A 17,618-nucleotide genomic window follows, 5' to 3' on the forward strand; every position below is an offset into this window, starting at 1 on the left:
CCTGCTGACAGGAACTGCTAGAGATTTCATGTCTTCAACCTGCCCTCCCCTTCCTTTTTTTTTTTTTAAGGCCAAGCGTATTTCCTCTTTATACTTTATCACACATGTTATGCTTTGGGGTAGGCACAATTATTTCTCTGTGGTCTAGATAAGGAAAGTGAAGCATAGACAGATTGTGCCTCAACAGTGGCCCATCCCCTTCCTTTTTAATGAACATAAACTTATCAGGAGTAGGAGTTGACTAATCTGAGGGTAAAATATTCAGCAAACTGGGTTCTGATCCCCATTACCGACAGCAGCAACACGCACGTCCGTGCAGCTTAGTTAAAGGCACAGCTTAGAGTCAAGGCAACCTGGTTTCCAGTGGGGCCCCCCCCCTACTCGTGACCTTTGTGATTTCCGGCAACGTAATTTCACCAATCTGAGCCTCAGCTGTAAAATGGGAGCGTGATTCTAGCCTCCCACCTCGTTGGGTGATCATGACGATTCAGCAATAAATTGCGCGTGAAGGATCCTATGCCGTGCCCAGCATATAATAAGCATTCAGTTGGTGGTAACTGCTGTTATTAGTAGCATTTTTAAAATTAATTTTTATTGGAGTATAGTTGATTTCCAGTGTTGTGTTAGTTTCTGCTGTACAGCAAAGTGAATCAGTTATACCTATGCCTATAGCCACTCTTTTTTAGATTCTTTTCCCGTACAGGTCATTACAGAGTACTGAGGAGAGTTCCCTGTGCTATTCAGTAGGTTCTTATTAGTTGTTATTAGTAGCATTTTTGTTGTGGTGGTTATTGTTTATCTGAAGATGGCTCTGCACCTCCGTGGCCCAAGTCCCCGGCCTAGAGCCCTGCAAGCAAAGCCGAGATGCCCGGCAGGCTCAGCCTCCTTAGACGGACACAGCCCTTCAGGCGCTGTCCCCAGCCCCATCCTCTGTGACCTGGTGCTCTGTCTTTGCTCTTTGCAGCCGCCTGCCCCGTCCTGTGCAGTGGGAATGGACAGTACTCTAAAGGGACATGCCAGTGCTACAGCGGCTGGAAAGGCGCGGAGTGCGATGTGCCCTTGAATCAGTGCATCGATCCTTCCTGCGGGGGCCACGGCTCCTGCGTCGATGGCAACTGTGTCTGCTCTGCCGGCTTCAAAGGCAAGCACTGCGAGGAAGGTAAGCGCCAAGGGGTGGGCTGGGCAGCCGTGGGGGCGGGAGGCGTTTGCAGGCCTGGACCTTTGCTAGTGAGCCCAGTCCTGGCTCCCTGTTTTGCAAAGGAAGTTTCACCATTTTGCACTTCAGACCCCTCGGCTCTGATGGACTTCTTAAGCTGTAGAACTTAAGAGAGAAGGCTTGCCGGGTGGCTCTGGAAGACACGTTTTGTTTTCCCCTTCTTTATGTTAATTAGCTCCTTTTCCTTTTCTCCTTTGTTTTTCTGTCTTCTGTCTCCCTACGCTTCTCCTCCCCTTCCTGATCTTTCTTTTCCTTTTTCTTCCTTCCCCTTCCCCATCTTCCTCTTTTTTTCTGCTTTATTTAAAGTCCTCTGAATTGGAAATTATGGTATCCAGAAAAAAAGAAACAAGAATCCTTAATCCTCCTCCCTTCCCCAAAGCTGTTTTCTTTTCTTTTCTTTTCTTTTTCTTAAAGCTGTTCCTGGTAATCTCAGACCCATATATGTCTGTGTAAATATTTCTGCAAAAATTAATATCAATAGAAGGCAGTCAGGCTTGAAAGACTGTAGGTACCTGTGTCATTTAGAGACACCATGTAGGGCAAATGATCCTGGTTACCTACAATCACAGAGACTTAGAGGAGAGTGGGCGTGCGGCGAGAGGGCTGGGATTTGATGAGTCCTGAAGAGCTCACTCCAGCGTGCTTTGAAGTGGTCGCTAGCACACGTGGGCAAACCAAGCCTGATCGGAAGCTTGGCCGGGGCGGGGGGGGGGGGGGGGGGGGTTGGGGGGAGGACGTACAGGGAAAGAGCACCTCTCCGGAAGTGTTCGGAAACCAGCTCTAACTAGTTCTAGTTGCTCTGGTTAGTACTTCTGGAAGTCATTTGGTAGCAAGGTGTTGGGACCTGTAAGGCACTGGAACTCGGCCAAGCTGCCTGTCAGCCTTCCCCCTCTGTATTTGCCCTTCCAGAGTATGGTTTTAGTTTGCTTCTCCCCTTATAAAGGATCAACCACAGTTAGTAGGAAGGTAAAAACCTAGGTTCTCTCCATCTCTCGCCTGCTCCCCACCCTTTGAATTGGCTCAGTCATTACAGCCCTCACCGCAAAGTAATGACAGTGGCTTTCCCTTAGATACCCACACAAAAGCTCCCCTTGTGACTTCTCCCATTTCATAGTTTTTAGAACTATATTTCCACAAAGACTCAGCTTCTGTGACATTATTCTTCTAAGATTTTCCAATACATCACTGCTAGTGCCCTTAATGGGGCCCAGAAGTGTGACCCCACCCCCAGATCCTCACTTGTTCAACTCTCTCTCTATTTTTCCTCTGTAATAAAAGGTAGCCTCCCTCCCTCCATCTGCATCATAAAACCAAATTGGAAGCTTGGATGGAGGAAGTGCTGATTTAATAACCCTGTTTGAAAGGTCAAAGTTCTTAAAGATAAATGGACTGCAGGAGGCAAAGCTGCATTGGCTGAAGACATGGGAGAAGCCAACAATATGACAAGCAAGGTTAACATGCCCTTTTGCATATACCTCATTTGGCAAGAGGATAGTGATAGAGCAATGGTGTTGCCCATCTTAGAATTTTTTCTGTCCCGTCAAGATTGTGCATATCTGTATGAGTGGGATTTCAAGTATTCTCTCAACTTTCTCACTCTCCCAACTGGTCTCATTGAAATGTTCAGAATGAATTAAGCATCCAACAAAACAAGGAAGCCACGTGGATCATTATGAAAGGATGAAATCGCCTCTATTGATTTCTGCTACCCCAAAAGAATGAACCGAGATGATGCATATGCTGTTTTCAAAATAGGAAATGGAATCAGAAAGCCTGGATCAGCACTTTTTCTTCCATTTAGCTTTTTTCTTTCTGATATTCATCATAGTCATAACGTTCAAACAGTTTACCTGAAATGGCCATGGCAACGAAATCAATAGTTGTCATCCTCCATTTTTGCTGCATAAACATTGTTGTACAATTAGCAAATTTGCACAAGAAAATGAAAGGACAGATTCGTGAGGTTTCACTCGATGATGTCTGGGGGAGTGGGAAGGTGAGACGAGAGAAGAATTGACATATTAGTTTAAGTCAGCCATGTTTTCATGTCAGTTTCATGGTTGAGTCATTTTTCAATGACATTTAACTTCATAAATGTAATTCATGGTTCTTCAGGGGTTTATAATACATATTGTTTGTAAAACTCCTTGACCTCCTTTTTTATCCTAAGGGACAAAAATTGCACTCACAACCATTTTTTGTCAAACCTACAGAGGGCCCAAGACTAAATGAGTTCTAATGATTTCAGCTGCCAGAGGGCTGGTGGTGTAAGGCACATGGTACTTAGCTGGTAAAGGCCATTGTCCCCCTTTTAAGTATAACACTGTTTCTATTTATAAAGCTTTGTAAAATGCCATCCTCCCTCCTGCCTGCCTAAGACTCTGAGGAGGTGGCCACGAGACCATCGTATGAAACTGGAACCAAATTTAAAATTCATAGTGAAACTACTCCCCTTAAAGTCTGAATTCAGTTATTCCATCAGTTGCTATAATTATATAGCACAAAGGGCATATTTACTGGTTTCACTGACCTGAGAAAGGGTTATCTCATATTTCTAGATACAACAAATGGTTCTTTTGATGACATTCCACTCCAGGGCTAATAAATCTCAGTGGATTTACCTCCTTCCTTCATACTGTAATTCAGGATAGAGAAGCAAAAGCTAATTTATCTGGAAGAAAAGTGCCATTTTCTTCCTTTTTTTTTTTTTTTTTTTTTTGGTATATTACTTTTTATTTCATCCTTTTAGAAAAAGATCATATGATAGTTTTTTTCAGTTTTTTGAGAGCTCCTAGCTATTGGCACCTCACCAAATATTTTAAGTGGCTAATTATAGATGGAGAGTGATTTTTGAGGCACATAGCACATGAGGTATTTTTGTGTAGATTTTGATTTTGCTATGTTTGAAACGGGGACAGAGTAAAAAACTAGAACTTTGGGATTTTCTTTTATGAGAAGAATATGGACAAGATTGATTCTGAATGAATGAGTTCATGTTTTGCAGATTCCAAATTGCACAGCATTCTTCCCAAAAGCAAGATGTTGTTAGCACCCTTTTCTCTTTCTTGTCAGTCCTTCACACTGGAAATTTGTCTCATTAACAACAAATGCTTATGGCAAAGTCTGCCGTTTATCCTTACAGCAATTATGTATTGAGCACCTACTGTATTCCCTTGACTGTGAGAGGCATGAGATGTTAAAGGCATTGCACAGCCTCTTTGTGAATGTCTTCCATGTGTTTGAATCTTTCAGTTCATTTACATCCAGATATGCTCCACCCTCCTGAATGGAGCAAATTTGAAAATATCAGAAAGGGTTCATGTCATCAGGAGTAATAGTCCCCAAGGCAGAGTTCAACATTAAAGTGCTTGTAACCAGAGAAAATGACATCATCATAAATGTCTCCAACTAATAATAAGTCACTGAAATGTACCTTTCTGAGAGTATTCCTGATTAAAAAAAAAAAAAAAGCAAAAAACAATGGCAGCTTTTGCTTCCCCATGGCTCAAATAGTTTTGAACTGATTTCCATAAATAACATCTTCCTGAGAAGGTCCAAATGGGATCCTGAAAAAACATCTCTTAACGCTGAAAATTCTTATTTCTGCCTCAAGCTGTGCCCCCAGATGATGGCAGAAGCAAAGGCTTTAATCTAGGCCAACAGACCTGATTTCCAAGCTGTTAAAATGAGCGAAGTTTATGTCTTAGTCAAATAAGATGACAAGACCCCGCACCCCCACCATTGCTCTGATCCACAAGGCACCATATGAGCCTCACGCAAGACCACTGTTCACCACTCAAACCCCACGGTGTGCAGTGCCCTCTGTTCAAATGCCACTGCATCATTTTCTAGGAATACCTAAGGAAGCTGGTCTTCCTCTAAAAAGCCCTGTTTATCCATCCTTAGGCTGGATGGATGTCCAAAGTTTGGGGTCACATTCTCATACAGAAAGTCCTGTCCTGAGAACTGGCCTTTGCAGCTCACTGCTCTCCTCACTTTGAGTGGATTCCAGAGTAATGAACTTCAAGTCACTACTGGATGTATAGCCACTCTGATTACTAAGATGGCCAAGCAATCAGACCATGAAACTGGCAAGAACAACAATGAGTGGAATCTGACCGTTAATTCGCCTGATTGATGGTCTAGGGGGAGGTCAGTGCCACAGCCAGAGACTCACCCATCCATTTTACTAAGATTATGTGTAGGAAGGTTACCCCTTTGGGATCACTTCCACACCCAACTTCACCTCTTCTATCCTGCACGTTTACTAACTTCTTCCAGTAGATGTGTGCTCAGAGAATGAAAACTAATTTTAGACTTAGCCTAAGTGAAACTTAATTAGGAAAGTGACTCATGCATGAGTGTCACTGGTTTTCTTTTTCATCTTTTGGTACCTTCTGAAGTCAAGTATTAGTGAAGTTAGACTGAGCCTCTCTACTTTTCTCTCCAAAAGTGAGGGATGATCGGGTTTGGTATTACATGTAGAGACATCACCTGCATTCATGGTCCAGTCTCAGAAGCCCTGATGTGGTTTAATAAGATACTAATGCTTATAAGTACAAGGTTCTCAATGTTGGATGATACATCTCTATATTTGGGTCCTCCTAATTCTGCTTGAGAAATCCCCCTTTTTCCTTTACATTCTCTTCAAGTTTGAGATTTGGTGTTTTAACAAATAAAAAGTCTTTAATTCTTTATGGGTATTCTTCAAGGGGCCATGTACTACCTGGGCTGCTCCATTTGCTTGCAGGCGGGTAGGAATTGGTGAACCACTGGTCCGTTCAGCTGTAAACTGGTGTTTCATGGCCCATCCCCCATGAGTGATCAATACTTTTCCTCTTTGTTTTTTTTTCAGTTGATTGCTTGGATCCTACGTGCTCCAGCCATGGGGTCTGTGTAAATGGAGAATGCCTTTGCAGCCCTGGCTGGGGTGGTCTCAACTGTGAGCTGGCGAGGGTCCAGTGCCCAGACCAGTGCAGTGGACATGGCACTTACCTCCCCGATACGGGCCTCTGCAGCTGTGATCCCAACTGGATGGGTCCCGACTGCTCCGTCGGTAAGCCAAGAGGTTTTCTCCTCACTTTCCCCAACACTCATGCCCTGTGTTCCTTCCAAAAGCCCAAACAGATGGGAATCTGCTCTTTCCACTCGGGATGGAGGGACTTTGGTCAGTTGCGTAGTACCTCTCTTGCTCTGTCCTCAGTCATGAAGTCTTTGATCCTTGAGAAGAGAACAAACAAACAAATACCACTTGGTTCTTGTGCCTCGTTGGTTTCATCACTGCAAATGACTGAGGGGCCCGGGAGGGATGCTTCTATTTGCATTGTAGCTTTCTTATGTACACTCCCTAAAGGTACCAGAAAACAAAACAGAACAATTCAGTCCCAGACAAACTGAATGGAATGTGCTATAAAAGAGAAAAGACGCTCCCTCGGGGTGCCAGGTGAACATGTTATAAAGCTCTGCAATACTCCAGTGACAGGAAAATAATGAAGTTGCACTGTACCCTTTATTTTCCTGAAATTAAGAGTACGTGTCTTACCTCCCTAGTGACCTTAAAATGGAATGGTTCAACAGTTCAAGCCAGTCTCCACCTTTCCAAGAATGGTTCCGTTCACACTGTCAAGCGCCTATCCAAGCAAGCCATCATCCTTCCGCCCCCTTCTGTCAGATTACCATGGCAATCAGGGAGGGAATCTATGCGAAGCTTTGCTACAATGGGAAAGAAATGAATATTTCATTCCAGAAGGAAAAAAAAAAGGAAAAGTCAGTTAAAATGGGCTATTTTGGGTATCTTCTCAGCCCACTCGCCTCTGCCTTCAACTCTGATGTTGGTGGTCCAGGCCAAGCTCTGTGGAGGATGGGGGGAGGGGGGCGCCCTAGATCCAAGGCCCAGCGGTGCTACCGACATGCTGTGTGACTTGGAGTGAGTCACTGACCCTCCTGGTCTGGTTTCCCCTCCCCTGGCACGATGAGCCATGCCTCCCTCAGTAGTCTGTCGTAAGGATGAGTGTCTGGCACGTGCTTGTCCTCGAGTGAGAGGTCTGGAATGCCAGAGAGTGCATATCTGTCTGTATGTCTCCTCCCCAACCACAAAAGACTTTGAGCTCCTTTGAGAAAGAGGCTGTGTAAATGCAGCACAATTAGAGCGGTCATGGTTGCCACCAAGGTGCCGATCTGGGTGACAGCTGGGCCTGCAGTCATCGTGAGGTTGGAGCCGCTGGGTCTCCGACTGGCCTCTGGTCAGTTCAGGCTCTCAACAGGGAAAAGAATCCCAGCTGGCTGGGGAGTCAGGCTCCACAGGTATCTTTTCAGGTGGGCACCTCCCGGGTAGCTTTGCCAAACTGCTTGAGCAGCAATGTCTGACCGCTTCCTGGGATGGTCTCAAGCCCCAGAGCAGTGGTTCTCACACTTCAGTGTACATCAGAAACACTTGGAGGACTTGATAAAACAGATTTCTAAGTCCCACTCCACACGTTTCTAAGTCAAGAGGACCAACCAGGGCGTAAGAAGTTGCATTTCCACATAGTTCCCAGGGATGGCGATGCAGCCAGTCCGGGGACCCCACTGTGAGAACGCTGCTCTAGAAACTACCTCACAGTGGATGAATACCCAGCCAGTGGAGAGACAGGCCGCCCAAGATGACATACCTCTGGGCCTTGGGCCAGCTCCAGGGACCCGAGCCATGTGTGTGGTCTGGCCTCCAGTGGAGGGTTTCACCGGCTGTGGTGTTGAGCTGTAATCATTGTTTTTCTTCCAGAAGTGTGCTCAGTAGACTGTGGCACTCACGGCGTCTGCATCGGGGGAGCCTGCCGCTGTGAAGAGGGCTGGACAGGCGCAGCTTGTGACCAGCGCGTGTGCCACCCCCGCTGCATTGAGCACGGGACCTGTAAAGATGGCAAATGTGAATGCCGAGAGGGCTGGAATGGTGAACACTGCACCATTGGTAGGCAAACGGCAGGCACCGAAACAGGCACATATTGCTTTATTTTCATAAATCGTAGATCTATAGTGATGGTCGTGCGTTGCAACTGGCTGTTCCTTCAGGGACACGAGTGCTCTCCAGCATTTCCTGCTGCCTCTCCAAATCTCCCAGGGCATAGGGAAGGGAAAAGCAAGGTCCCGATTGGAAAAGGCTTTCCCTTCTTTCCAGAATTCCAGATTGGGAGGAAAGGGACCAGATCAGATAAGAAAATCCATCCAAATTACTAATCGTGGAGAAGGGAAATGCACACGCATGGGAAATTGTCAGGGCCTGGAGGTTTCAAGCACCCCAAATGACTGCGGTCTTCAAGTCTCCCCTTTTTGAATACCCTCCCAGCCGGATCCCTGCTTGCTGGCAACAATTGAACTCAATTCTTTTAGACCAGGTTGGATGCAGGGCAGGACTCCCAGGTTTCCTGGGTAACCAGGTACCCCTCTAATAGGTTTGAGCATCCTCTTGCTGTCCCAAAACAAGGCTTTGTCCTTGGTCTCCTGACCCTCCCCATCACCACCACCATCGATAAATGTCTCCTCCTCTGGCCCCATTTCATTCTCACTCAGTCACCTCTCTGTATATCTAAAGCTTGATGACTGAGAATATTTCTTAAAGGGTCATTTTCTTTAAGAAGTAATACTTCTCAAGTTTCTTCAGTTTGGGTTTTGTTTTTGTCATGGTTTAGGGTTGGTTTCATGCCAAGCTGGCTGAGGCCACTTGCTTGCATGGAAACTCTCAGAGAAGTCTCTATCCAAACTACTAACATGGCCCCTTGAACTTACCTTTGATTCTAGCCATTGAGTTGGGGGCCCTCCCCTCTGTCCTAGCCCCAAGACCCCAGGCACCTGGAGTGAGAGGCAGGGTTAGGAGCTTCTCCAGGGCTGACTCATGAGATCAGACTCAGTTTCCCATGCTGTTCATTTGGGTGGTCAAGCAGAGATAAAGTGCTCTCTGCGTTAGGTTTCCCCCAATTCTATCTAATTGGGCATCCGAGGGACAGCGTGCCTATCCAGGCCACGACCATAGCACCGGGACCCTGCCGGGACAGTCCGTTGGCAGTGAATTGTTTTTGCAATCGTTCAATGATGCTCCAGATCCCGCTCCCCCTGCAGCCGCTTTCATCTTCAGTTCCCTGCAGAGTCTGGGGGATAATTCAGAAGGCTTCCAAGGGAAGGAAGTGCACAGCCCAATACTGAGACAGTTTAAAATCCTTATTAATAGCTCCCACTCTTCAGGGGTGCTCCTCTTGATATACTTTTGCATGCTCGGTGTGATCTGAATACAGACTCTCCCCACCCTCATACCTCCATTGCCCCCAGTCTCCCTCCCCAAAAGAGCTCTTGCCAACCAATAACCTTTAGGTAGAAAATCCCCCTTTCTCTCAGTTCACACAACCCAGCCTCAGCCTCCCCTTTGCTCTCCCCTTCCCGCATCTGCCGAGGGTTTAGCATCCCACAGGGATTCCTGCTGACTCTCTCCTACCTACAACTCATCTCTACTCTGGGAAAAGCTCACAGGAGGGCAGCCCTGATGGATTAGAGCAGAGGTTGGAGAACCATAGGCGGGGGTGCGGACCAAATCTAGCCTGCTGCCTGTTGCTCTGTGGCTTACGAGCTAAGAATAGTTACATTTTTTTAAGGGTTGAAAGAAAAATATTTCCTGACACATGACAATCATATGAAATTCCAATTTCAGTGTCCCTTAAACAAAGTGTTAGTAGAGGACAACCACACCCATGTGCGGATGTATCATCAGCTTCTGCACTGCACCTTGGCCTTAAGTAATTGCAACATGGTCCACAAAGCCATTTGTTGTCTGGTGCAAAAAACACAGGAGAAATCTGGCCAACCCCTGAATTGGAGAGTTGCGCAAGTGTTGGCAGAGAGGGAGGAGAAAAGAGAAGAGGGTCAACGTTCACTTTAGAGAAAGGATACCAATTGTGACTTGAAGGCCATCAGGGGCCAAGAGAAAGGGAAGGGTCCAAATGTCACAGAGAGCGAGTGGAGAGAGAACAACTGGTGCGTGGAAATGTCTCTGGGGCCTTTGAAGATGAAATGGGAAGATGGTAACTTGAGTCTCATAGAAGATGGTGAGGATGTGGCCAGCAGGAGAACACAGGAGATGATTCTTTCTAGCCAGCCCTTTGGGTGAGATGAATTAGAGAAAGGTGTTTTTGCTCCTTGAAGTGTCTAGTTCAAGTTTCCCAGCTCCACGAGCTCTTGAGAAACAGAGAAGGTGCAGATTTATATGCCAAGTAAAGCTCCCCCAAATGAAGCTAGTGACGTCCCAGGAAGGTCTCTCCTTCAGAATTATGATCTCTCCTGACTTCATGAGCTCGCACTACGTATGTTATAAAGATCTTTATCACCAACGTCTGTCCTTGTGAGAAATTAGGGCTCTGTGGTTTTATTAGTAGTATCAGTGCCATCTCCTCACAGATTTACATTCATTGGGCTTTGCTCAAAAAAAGCCAAGCATTCCTTGGTTGGTGAGATTTGCTATTCAAAATCTAGAGGTGTTCGTACACATGTAATTGCTCCTTTTGCTTTTCAACCTCTGCCCCCAGAGCTGTTTCATGGAGTTTTAATCTTTTATTTTGAGCAGACTCTCCTGTCGATTCACTCTAAGTGAATGCCGCAATTTACAAGCCCAGAATCAGTCCTCCTCCTCAGGGATACTGACAGTCAGAAAAGAAAGAGAGGCTCTTTGGTCCCTTTCAAGCAGAGCCTCAAATGCTATATTTTGAAAATAGAAAATAAATAAGAATGAAATGGCACCTAGTCTGCAAAAAAAAATAACGCATTGGGAGGTTCGGGGTAGGGCAAAGCAGTGGGTGCTTGGGTTGTCTGTGGTCTGTTTTCAAAAGGTCATGGTGTGACAGTTTTCTTAGGGTCATTGCAAATAGTCAGCTAAGCATTTCTCATCAGTCCTTGTGTATCACGTTTATTTTACCCAAGGAAGCAAGAAGACAGATGCAGGGGGGAAAGGGATGAGGATAAAAGCACAGCCTTCCAAAACTCAATCAAGTAGAATCACCAGGATCTATCCATGCATGGTCAAATGCATTTCTGGAATTTTTCAACCAAATTATTCTTTTATATTTGGATATTTAATACATATTGCTAAAGATTTAAATATAAGGTATAACATTTCAATGTTAACTGGTAGAGCTAACTTGCCAACAGGTTGGATTCTACCAAGCAATGATCTTTTATTACCTCTTTCTAGCAAGTTAAATACAGAGTATGGCAAAAATCTCCAGAATTGCAGAGAGGAGAAATAGACATTGAATCCAAATCAACCACAATTTGTGTATCTCTTTGGAATATATTAGCATTATTTGAATAGGCTGCGGTTTACTCATATGAATAAATCAAAAGGCATATTGTGTGGTTAGACTAGTATCATTCTTTAAACATAATCCTAAAATGGGCTGTTGTTCCTATCACCTGCCACCCCTCCCACCACCCCTTATTAATACTGTGGATTTAACCTCAGCAGTCTATTCAAAGTCTATAACACCAGGGCATAAAGGAACCATAGGATAACTCAGAAATCTCTATGAACTAGAGTAAACTCAGATAAACATCTCTTATAAAGAAACAGAGTAAATGTTAACATGTTCTGCAAGCAGGACAGTCGGGCAAAATACAGGGAGAGACCAAAGTTCTTATTGCTGGAGATTACAAGGAGGAAAGCAAAATGCTCTTTGAGGACTGTTGCCATTATCGTCAGCTGTCCAGATATCCACTCTAAATAATACAAGCTAACACACACACAGAGTAAATCCACCAAAACTAGGCTCCGACCCTAGGTGAACTCTTTGATATCTGGGTAGTGAGCAATGTCTATAATGGTTACTCCAGCCTGTTTACTTTTTCTATGTGGTCCTGACCTCCAGCTGCATTTCAGAATCATGAGGACTGGATTCCCAGGATCGTGTGGGACTGAGTAACCTGCCCCTGTACCACAAGTCAGAACAGTTTTCTTTTCCCTCTATCGCACTGGCACCCTTCTATGTTTCCTCTTTAATTGGTTGGGGAAAGAACTAGGTTCTTGTGATGTTAATAAGGAAAATGAATCTTTACCCAAGGTAAAAACCAGCCGTGCGACAATCTGATGTGCTGATTAAGCGATTGTCATCAGGAGCCGACAGGGTCACAAGCCAAGAGGGAGAGAGCTTCGGCGCTACAGGGAACAGGTCAGGAAGAACACGACTGTCAAAATGAAGCAACTTCAGACTGAGTTGCTTCTACATCTCATTCCAGCTTCGTTTAAGTTATGGAAACTTTTTTTTTTTTCTTGTAGCTATTATCCTTCAACATTTGAGCTTTCATGACTCTACAATGAGATATCGAGTTGAGATAAAATTAGCCACTGTGGAGCCATCCTTCCCACTGGGTCTTTGGAAGCAGCTACTTCTCTGATTGGTTCATTAACCTATTCCTCCGGGAGCTCTTATTGGAACCTATCCTAGGATCTCCGTATTTTTTGACGTGAAAGCCTAAAGTGGTAGCTCTTCACTGTTTAAGATTATGGACAGCAGAGAGCAAGCAGAACATGTTCCACTGCTGCTTTTTTTCCCCCTATACGTTGGCCAAAATGTGAGCCTTTTCATTGAAGATCAGGAATCACCACATGCCCAGAAGTTCTCTTCACGTCTGGGTCAGGCAGTCTGCCCAGGTTTCCTACCCAAACTCAGCATGAGGTCCTGGAGGTAGAAGTTAGAGGAACCCATCTGCAACTCAATGCAAAAAGTGGAATATAATGAAAGGGAAAAAAACTGCCTTACAAGTAGCGAGACTCTCGTAGCTGAAAGTGTTTACTTTCTTAGTCTAGATGTTGAAGAGGGCCTTTCAAGGGAAGGTAGACTAGATAGACACAAAGCTCCCCCTGGCTGTATGGCTCAACCATCCTCTAGTTTTAAATGGAAACATTTTTTTGGTATGACTTTCTATGTGAGTTAGTAACATATGCCCCAGCAGAAAAGGAGGTCTCATCAAAAAAGAAAAGAGGGGAAGAAGTCTTGCAGTTATAGTTCTGTGGGGAGACAGTGAGTTGGAGCATTCCTTGTACCATCACCTTCATGTTTCAGAGGGTCCCCTTGATGTACTAGCACGTGGCCCACAGGGACAAGGCCAGATCCAACAAGTAGATAGCTTGATACGAGGTCTCACCGCCTTCACAAGAGCAAAGGACTAAAAACAGTTTGGAACTCTTAGAACAGAAACCCATGGGTGAGAGTGAGCATGAGGAAGATTCCAGACTCAAAAGAAAGGAAAACATCAAAGAATAAGAGCTGTTGAAAAAATGGGCTGCACTCCCTGGGTGTATGTAGTGAGTACTTGGTCGCTTGAGCTTTTACAAAGAATCAACATTTCTTCCAAGACTATGAGTCTTGGATTCCACAATATGCACTCAAGACTTTATATTAAAGAAAAAGGGAATGCAAAGAGGGCCCCAGAGCAATGAACCCCATAAGATGTTCATGATGGGCATTTTCTCATCACTTGCTATCTGATTCATTGTGGTGTCATGAAGAATAAATTGACAGAGGGCAGGAGCTCTGTGTTCTAGGCTTGACTGTGCCACGAACATTCTGGGTGCCCTTGAGAAGTCACCCAACCTTTCTGACCTTAGTTTCTTCCCAAGGCCAATGAGGGGGGTGAACCATATCACTGCTTTCTGGAGTGTGGTCCACAAACATGAGATGTTTTTGTTGGTGTGCAAATGTATTTTATTGACTGGTTATATGGGGCTTTTAAAAAGAAGTATTAGGAAAAATCATAACTAGCTCGTTAAACTCATGATTATATGGGCATTAATGCTTAGGGATGTGGCAAAAACAGGTAGTGATATTAGGCCTAAGTAAATTTGAAGAAAGATATTAAGTAAATAACAGTGCAGATATTGCAAATGTCACGAATGCAATATGTGTTTGACTAGATTCAGAACACACTTAGATGAGATGATCTCGAAGGACCTGTCCATCTCCAGAAATTTATTGCTTTTGATGCAAATTTATATGCATCAAATGGAATGGTCCACTCCAGGACAATCAAATCTTTCTCTCTTCTATAAGGTCAGGGAGGGTCTCCAGGTAGATTCCCATAATATACTGATACACTTTACATCAGAGAGATGGATACAGCGGAGTGTTGGTTTTGCTGATGATACGTTGTGAATTTTGTTAGTTAGTTTGTCTGATTATCTGCTCATCTCAGCTCCAGTTTACATCTGATTTACCTAGAGAATGCTTCTGTGCATTGAAAAACTTCCTTCAGTGGTTTATATTTGTGTTTCTTTTTGTCCATTTATATTTGTGTTTCTTTTTTAAAATTTTTTATTGAAGTACAGTTGATTTAGAATGTTGTGTTAATTTCTGCTGTACAGCAAAAGTGATTCAGTTATACATATATATACATTCCTTTTTTAAATATTCTTCTCCATTATGGTTTATCATAGGATATTGAATATAGTTCTCTGTGCTGTGCAGTAGGACCTTGTTGCTTAACCATTCTATATAAATTAGCTGAAGTCTGCTAACCTCAACCTCCCACTCCATCCCTTCCCCAACCCCCTCCCCCTTGGCAACCACAAGTCTGTTCGCTATGTCCGTGATTCTATTTGTTTCATAGATAGGTTCATTTGTGTCATATTTTAGATTCCACATATAAGTGATATCATATGGTATTTGTCTTTCTCTTTGTGACTTACTTTGCTTAGTATGATAATCTCTAGTTCCATCCATGTTGCTGCAAATGGCATTATTTCATTCTTTTTTATGGCTGAGTCATATTCCATTGTGTATGTGTATGTGTGTGTGTGTGTGTGTATACACCACATCTTTATCCATTCATCTGTCGATGGACATTTAGGTTGTTTCCATGTCTTGGCTATTGTAAATAGTGTGCTATGAACATAGAGGTGCATGCATCTTTTCGAATTATAGTTTTGTCCGGATATATGCCCAGGAGTGGGATTGCTAGCTCATATGGCAACTCTATTTTTAGTTTTTTGAGGAACCTCCATACTCTTTTCCGTAGTGGCTGCACCAATTTACATTCCCACCAACAGTGTAGGAGGGTTCCCTTTTCTCCACACCCTCTCCAGCATTTCTTACTTGTAGACTTTTTAATGATGGCCATTCTGACTGGTGTGAGGTGGTACCTCATTGGAGTTTTGATTCGCATTTCTCTAATAATTAGCTATGTTGAGCATCTTTTCATGTGCCTATTGGCGATCTGTATGCCTTCTTTGGATATATTTGTGTTTCCTAATTTAAAAAAAGATGGTGTTAAAGTAGAGGTCCATCTGACTATATCCACATCACTTGGATTTGAGCAATGCAAGCATGATAACGAAGGGATTAAGACACAGTCTTTCGTGTCAGTCTACCTGAGATCAAATCCAAGCAGATTTCTTAACCTCTGTGTGCCTCAGTTTATCTGTAAAATGAGAATACCGAATACGACCTACCTCGCTGGGTTATATGTAAAGTAGTTGGCCCAGTGCCCATCATAAAGTAAAAGCCAAATAAATGTGAGCCAACGTCATCATTATCATCCCCCATTATCACCATCATTATCTACTACCAACGTAAGACAGAGCACAGGGGAGGATTATCAAAATCAACTTCTCTTTAAGACATTTCTGCTACCTTCAGTCTCCCTCTCACACATCTGCCTTCAATCCATCAAGCAGTTAGCAGCATGTCAAAAACAACACCTACCCACTCTCCATTTCCCAAACAAAGGTTTGTTCTGTAACTTGCTGGCATCTGGTTCTAACAGAGAAACTGCCTCTCTTACCTGGAATTGAACCTGCTTATTTTACCAAACAGCCCAATTGTACATGAAACCAAACATCTGAATATCCTTAGGTTAATACAGGTTAATACAATTGTGAAATTGGGGTTTGCTGCTTTCAACCAGAGTTCCCCCATACTAGACCTCTTGGACATATCCAGGGGTAGCCAAGAGTTCTCTGAGAATTTATTTTTAATTCTGGGTTTCCTTTTTACCATAAGTATACTGCAAAAGGAAAAAAAAAACTTTTCCTTTGAAATATTACTTTGGAATTCTATTATTATTTGAAGAGAATCAAAACTTCAGTTCTTTAAGCCAATGTTTCTCCATATAGGGACCACAGACATATTCTGGAGGCCTTTGGTAGGAATCTGTTCTCCTTTAAGAGGAAATCTGGTATTTCTTACATTTGAGGATGTTGTCAGGTCAGTGTGTCTTAGAACACCTTGTCCTGGTCTCACCTTTCCTTACTCCTTCTCATTCCTCATGACTCTGGGTTCTAAGATTCTATCTGCCTGGCTCTGTGCATCAAAGAATGACCTTGGAGCCTCAACTTTGACTCAGTTGAGTAGCACACATGCTTTTTGGAGAGTCAAGACTCTCACTGATTGTCTGTCCCTATTCAGCCCAATAAACTTCACAATTGCCCACATTCCTCCCAGGCTGCAATTGCTTGACTCCTTGGAGCATAACTCAGGGGTCATATCTGGGGATTCTTTGCAATTCCTTGGCTCATCTCCTGGGTTATCAGGAGTCATACCGGGTATCCCAGATGTTCATGGAAGAAACAGATTTTGCATTTTCTCCCAAGTTGCCTGCCTCATGGGGTTCACTCTTATACTAACCCACTTCTTTCATAGCATTCTACTTCACAAGCTCTTTTTCAAAGGCTTGCCTTTATTGCTTTTGGAAAATAGGGTACCATCATTTTGAAAACCCGCCAGTCGAAGTCAGGGATTATTGCTCTCCTCCTCCATCCTTGCCATCGTGCATTTCTGTGTATCATTATAACCAGACCCGCAGAGGCCTTCATACCATTGATGATCTCTCAGCCTTTCCCTTCATGAGTAATAAAGAAAGAAACCTCACCAAATAGCAGCCAGGAGAAAGTTGAGTATTTCATCATAAACATTCTCGGGATAATTAGAATGGATTAAATTACAAGAGAAAATGCATTTAGTTAATCTTCCCTCTAATTAGAAAAGTATCCCTGGTTTTAAGTAAAGTGTTTGTTTTTAAAAACATATTTTCATTGTAATCAGTATGGGGGAGGCCTGCTTGGTCCTCAATGATAGGATTCAACATCTGCAAAGTAATTAAAAGCTACCAGCCAGTGATTTTTTGATGATTAAGATCCTTCAGGAGCCTATTCAGTCTTTTCCCATTGCTTTCACCATGGGATTCTCCATAAATGACCTTATTCTGTGGTCCGTGGTGACGTTACCCTCTTTCTGTGCCCAAACGGTTGAAGATGTGTCTGACTCCTCTCAGTCAACAGGTGTCAAGTGGGAAGATTAATTCAGGAGAGTTTATATACTTTTCCAAGTGAGCTGGGATAATAGTCAAAATGAGACCAGTAGGCAACTTGAGACATGCATGAAATAGAACAGGGTCA

General features: G+C 43.7%; 1 protein-coding gene across 3 annotated transcripts in view; it reads left to right on the plus strand.

Annotated features, from left to right (window-relative positions):
• TENM2 (teneurin transmembrane protein 2) overlaps positions 1-17,618 on the plus strand; it is a 988,081-nt gene that overhangs the window by 831,917 nt on the left and 138,546 nt on the right. For 2 of the 3 annotated variants that reach the window (XM_061188437.1, XM_061188439.1), the window contains 3 exons: positions 965-1,159; positions 6,072-6,272; positions 7,977-8,189. In XM_061188437.1, coding sequence (XP_061044420.1) covers positions 965-1,159; positions 6,072-6,272; positions 7,977-8,189 — 609 coding nt within the window. The remainder of the gene's footprint in view (positions 1-964; positions 1,160-6,071; positions 6,273-7,976; positions 8,190-17,618) is intronic. The other variant, XM_061188438.1, reaches the window with a different exon arrangement.

This window comes from Eubalaena glacialis, chromosome 4 (assembly GCF_028564815.1).
Source record: "Eubalaena glacialis isolate mEubGla1 chromosome 4, mEubGla1.1.hap2.+ XY, whole genome shotgun sequence".
Lineage (NCBI taxonomy): Eukaryota > Metazoa > Chordata > Mammalia > Artiodactyla > Balaenidae > Eubalaena > Eubalaena glacialis.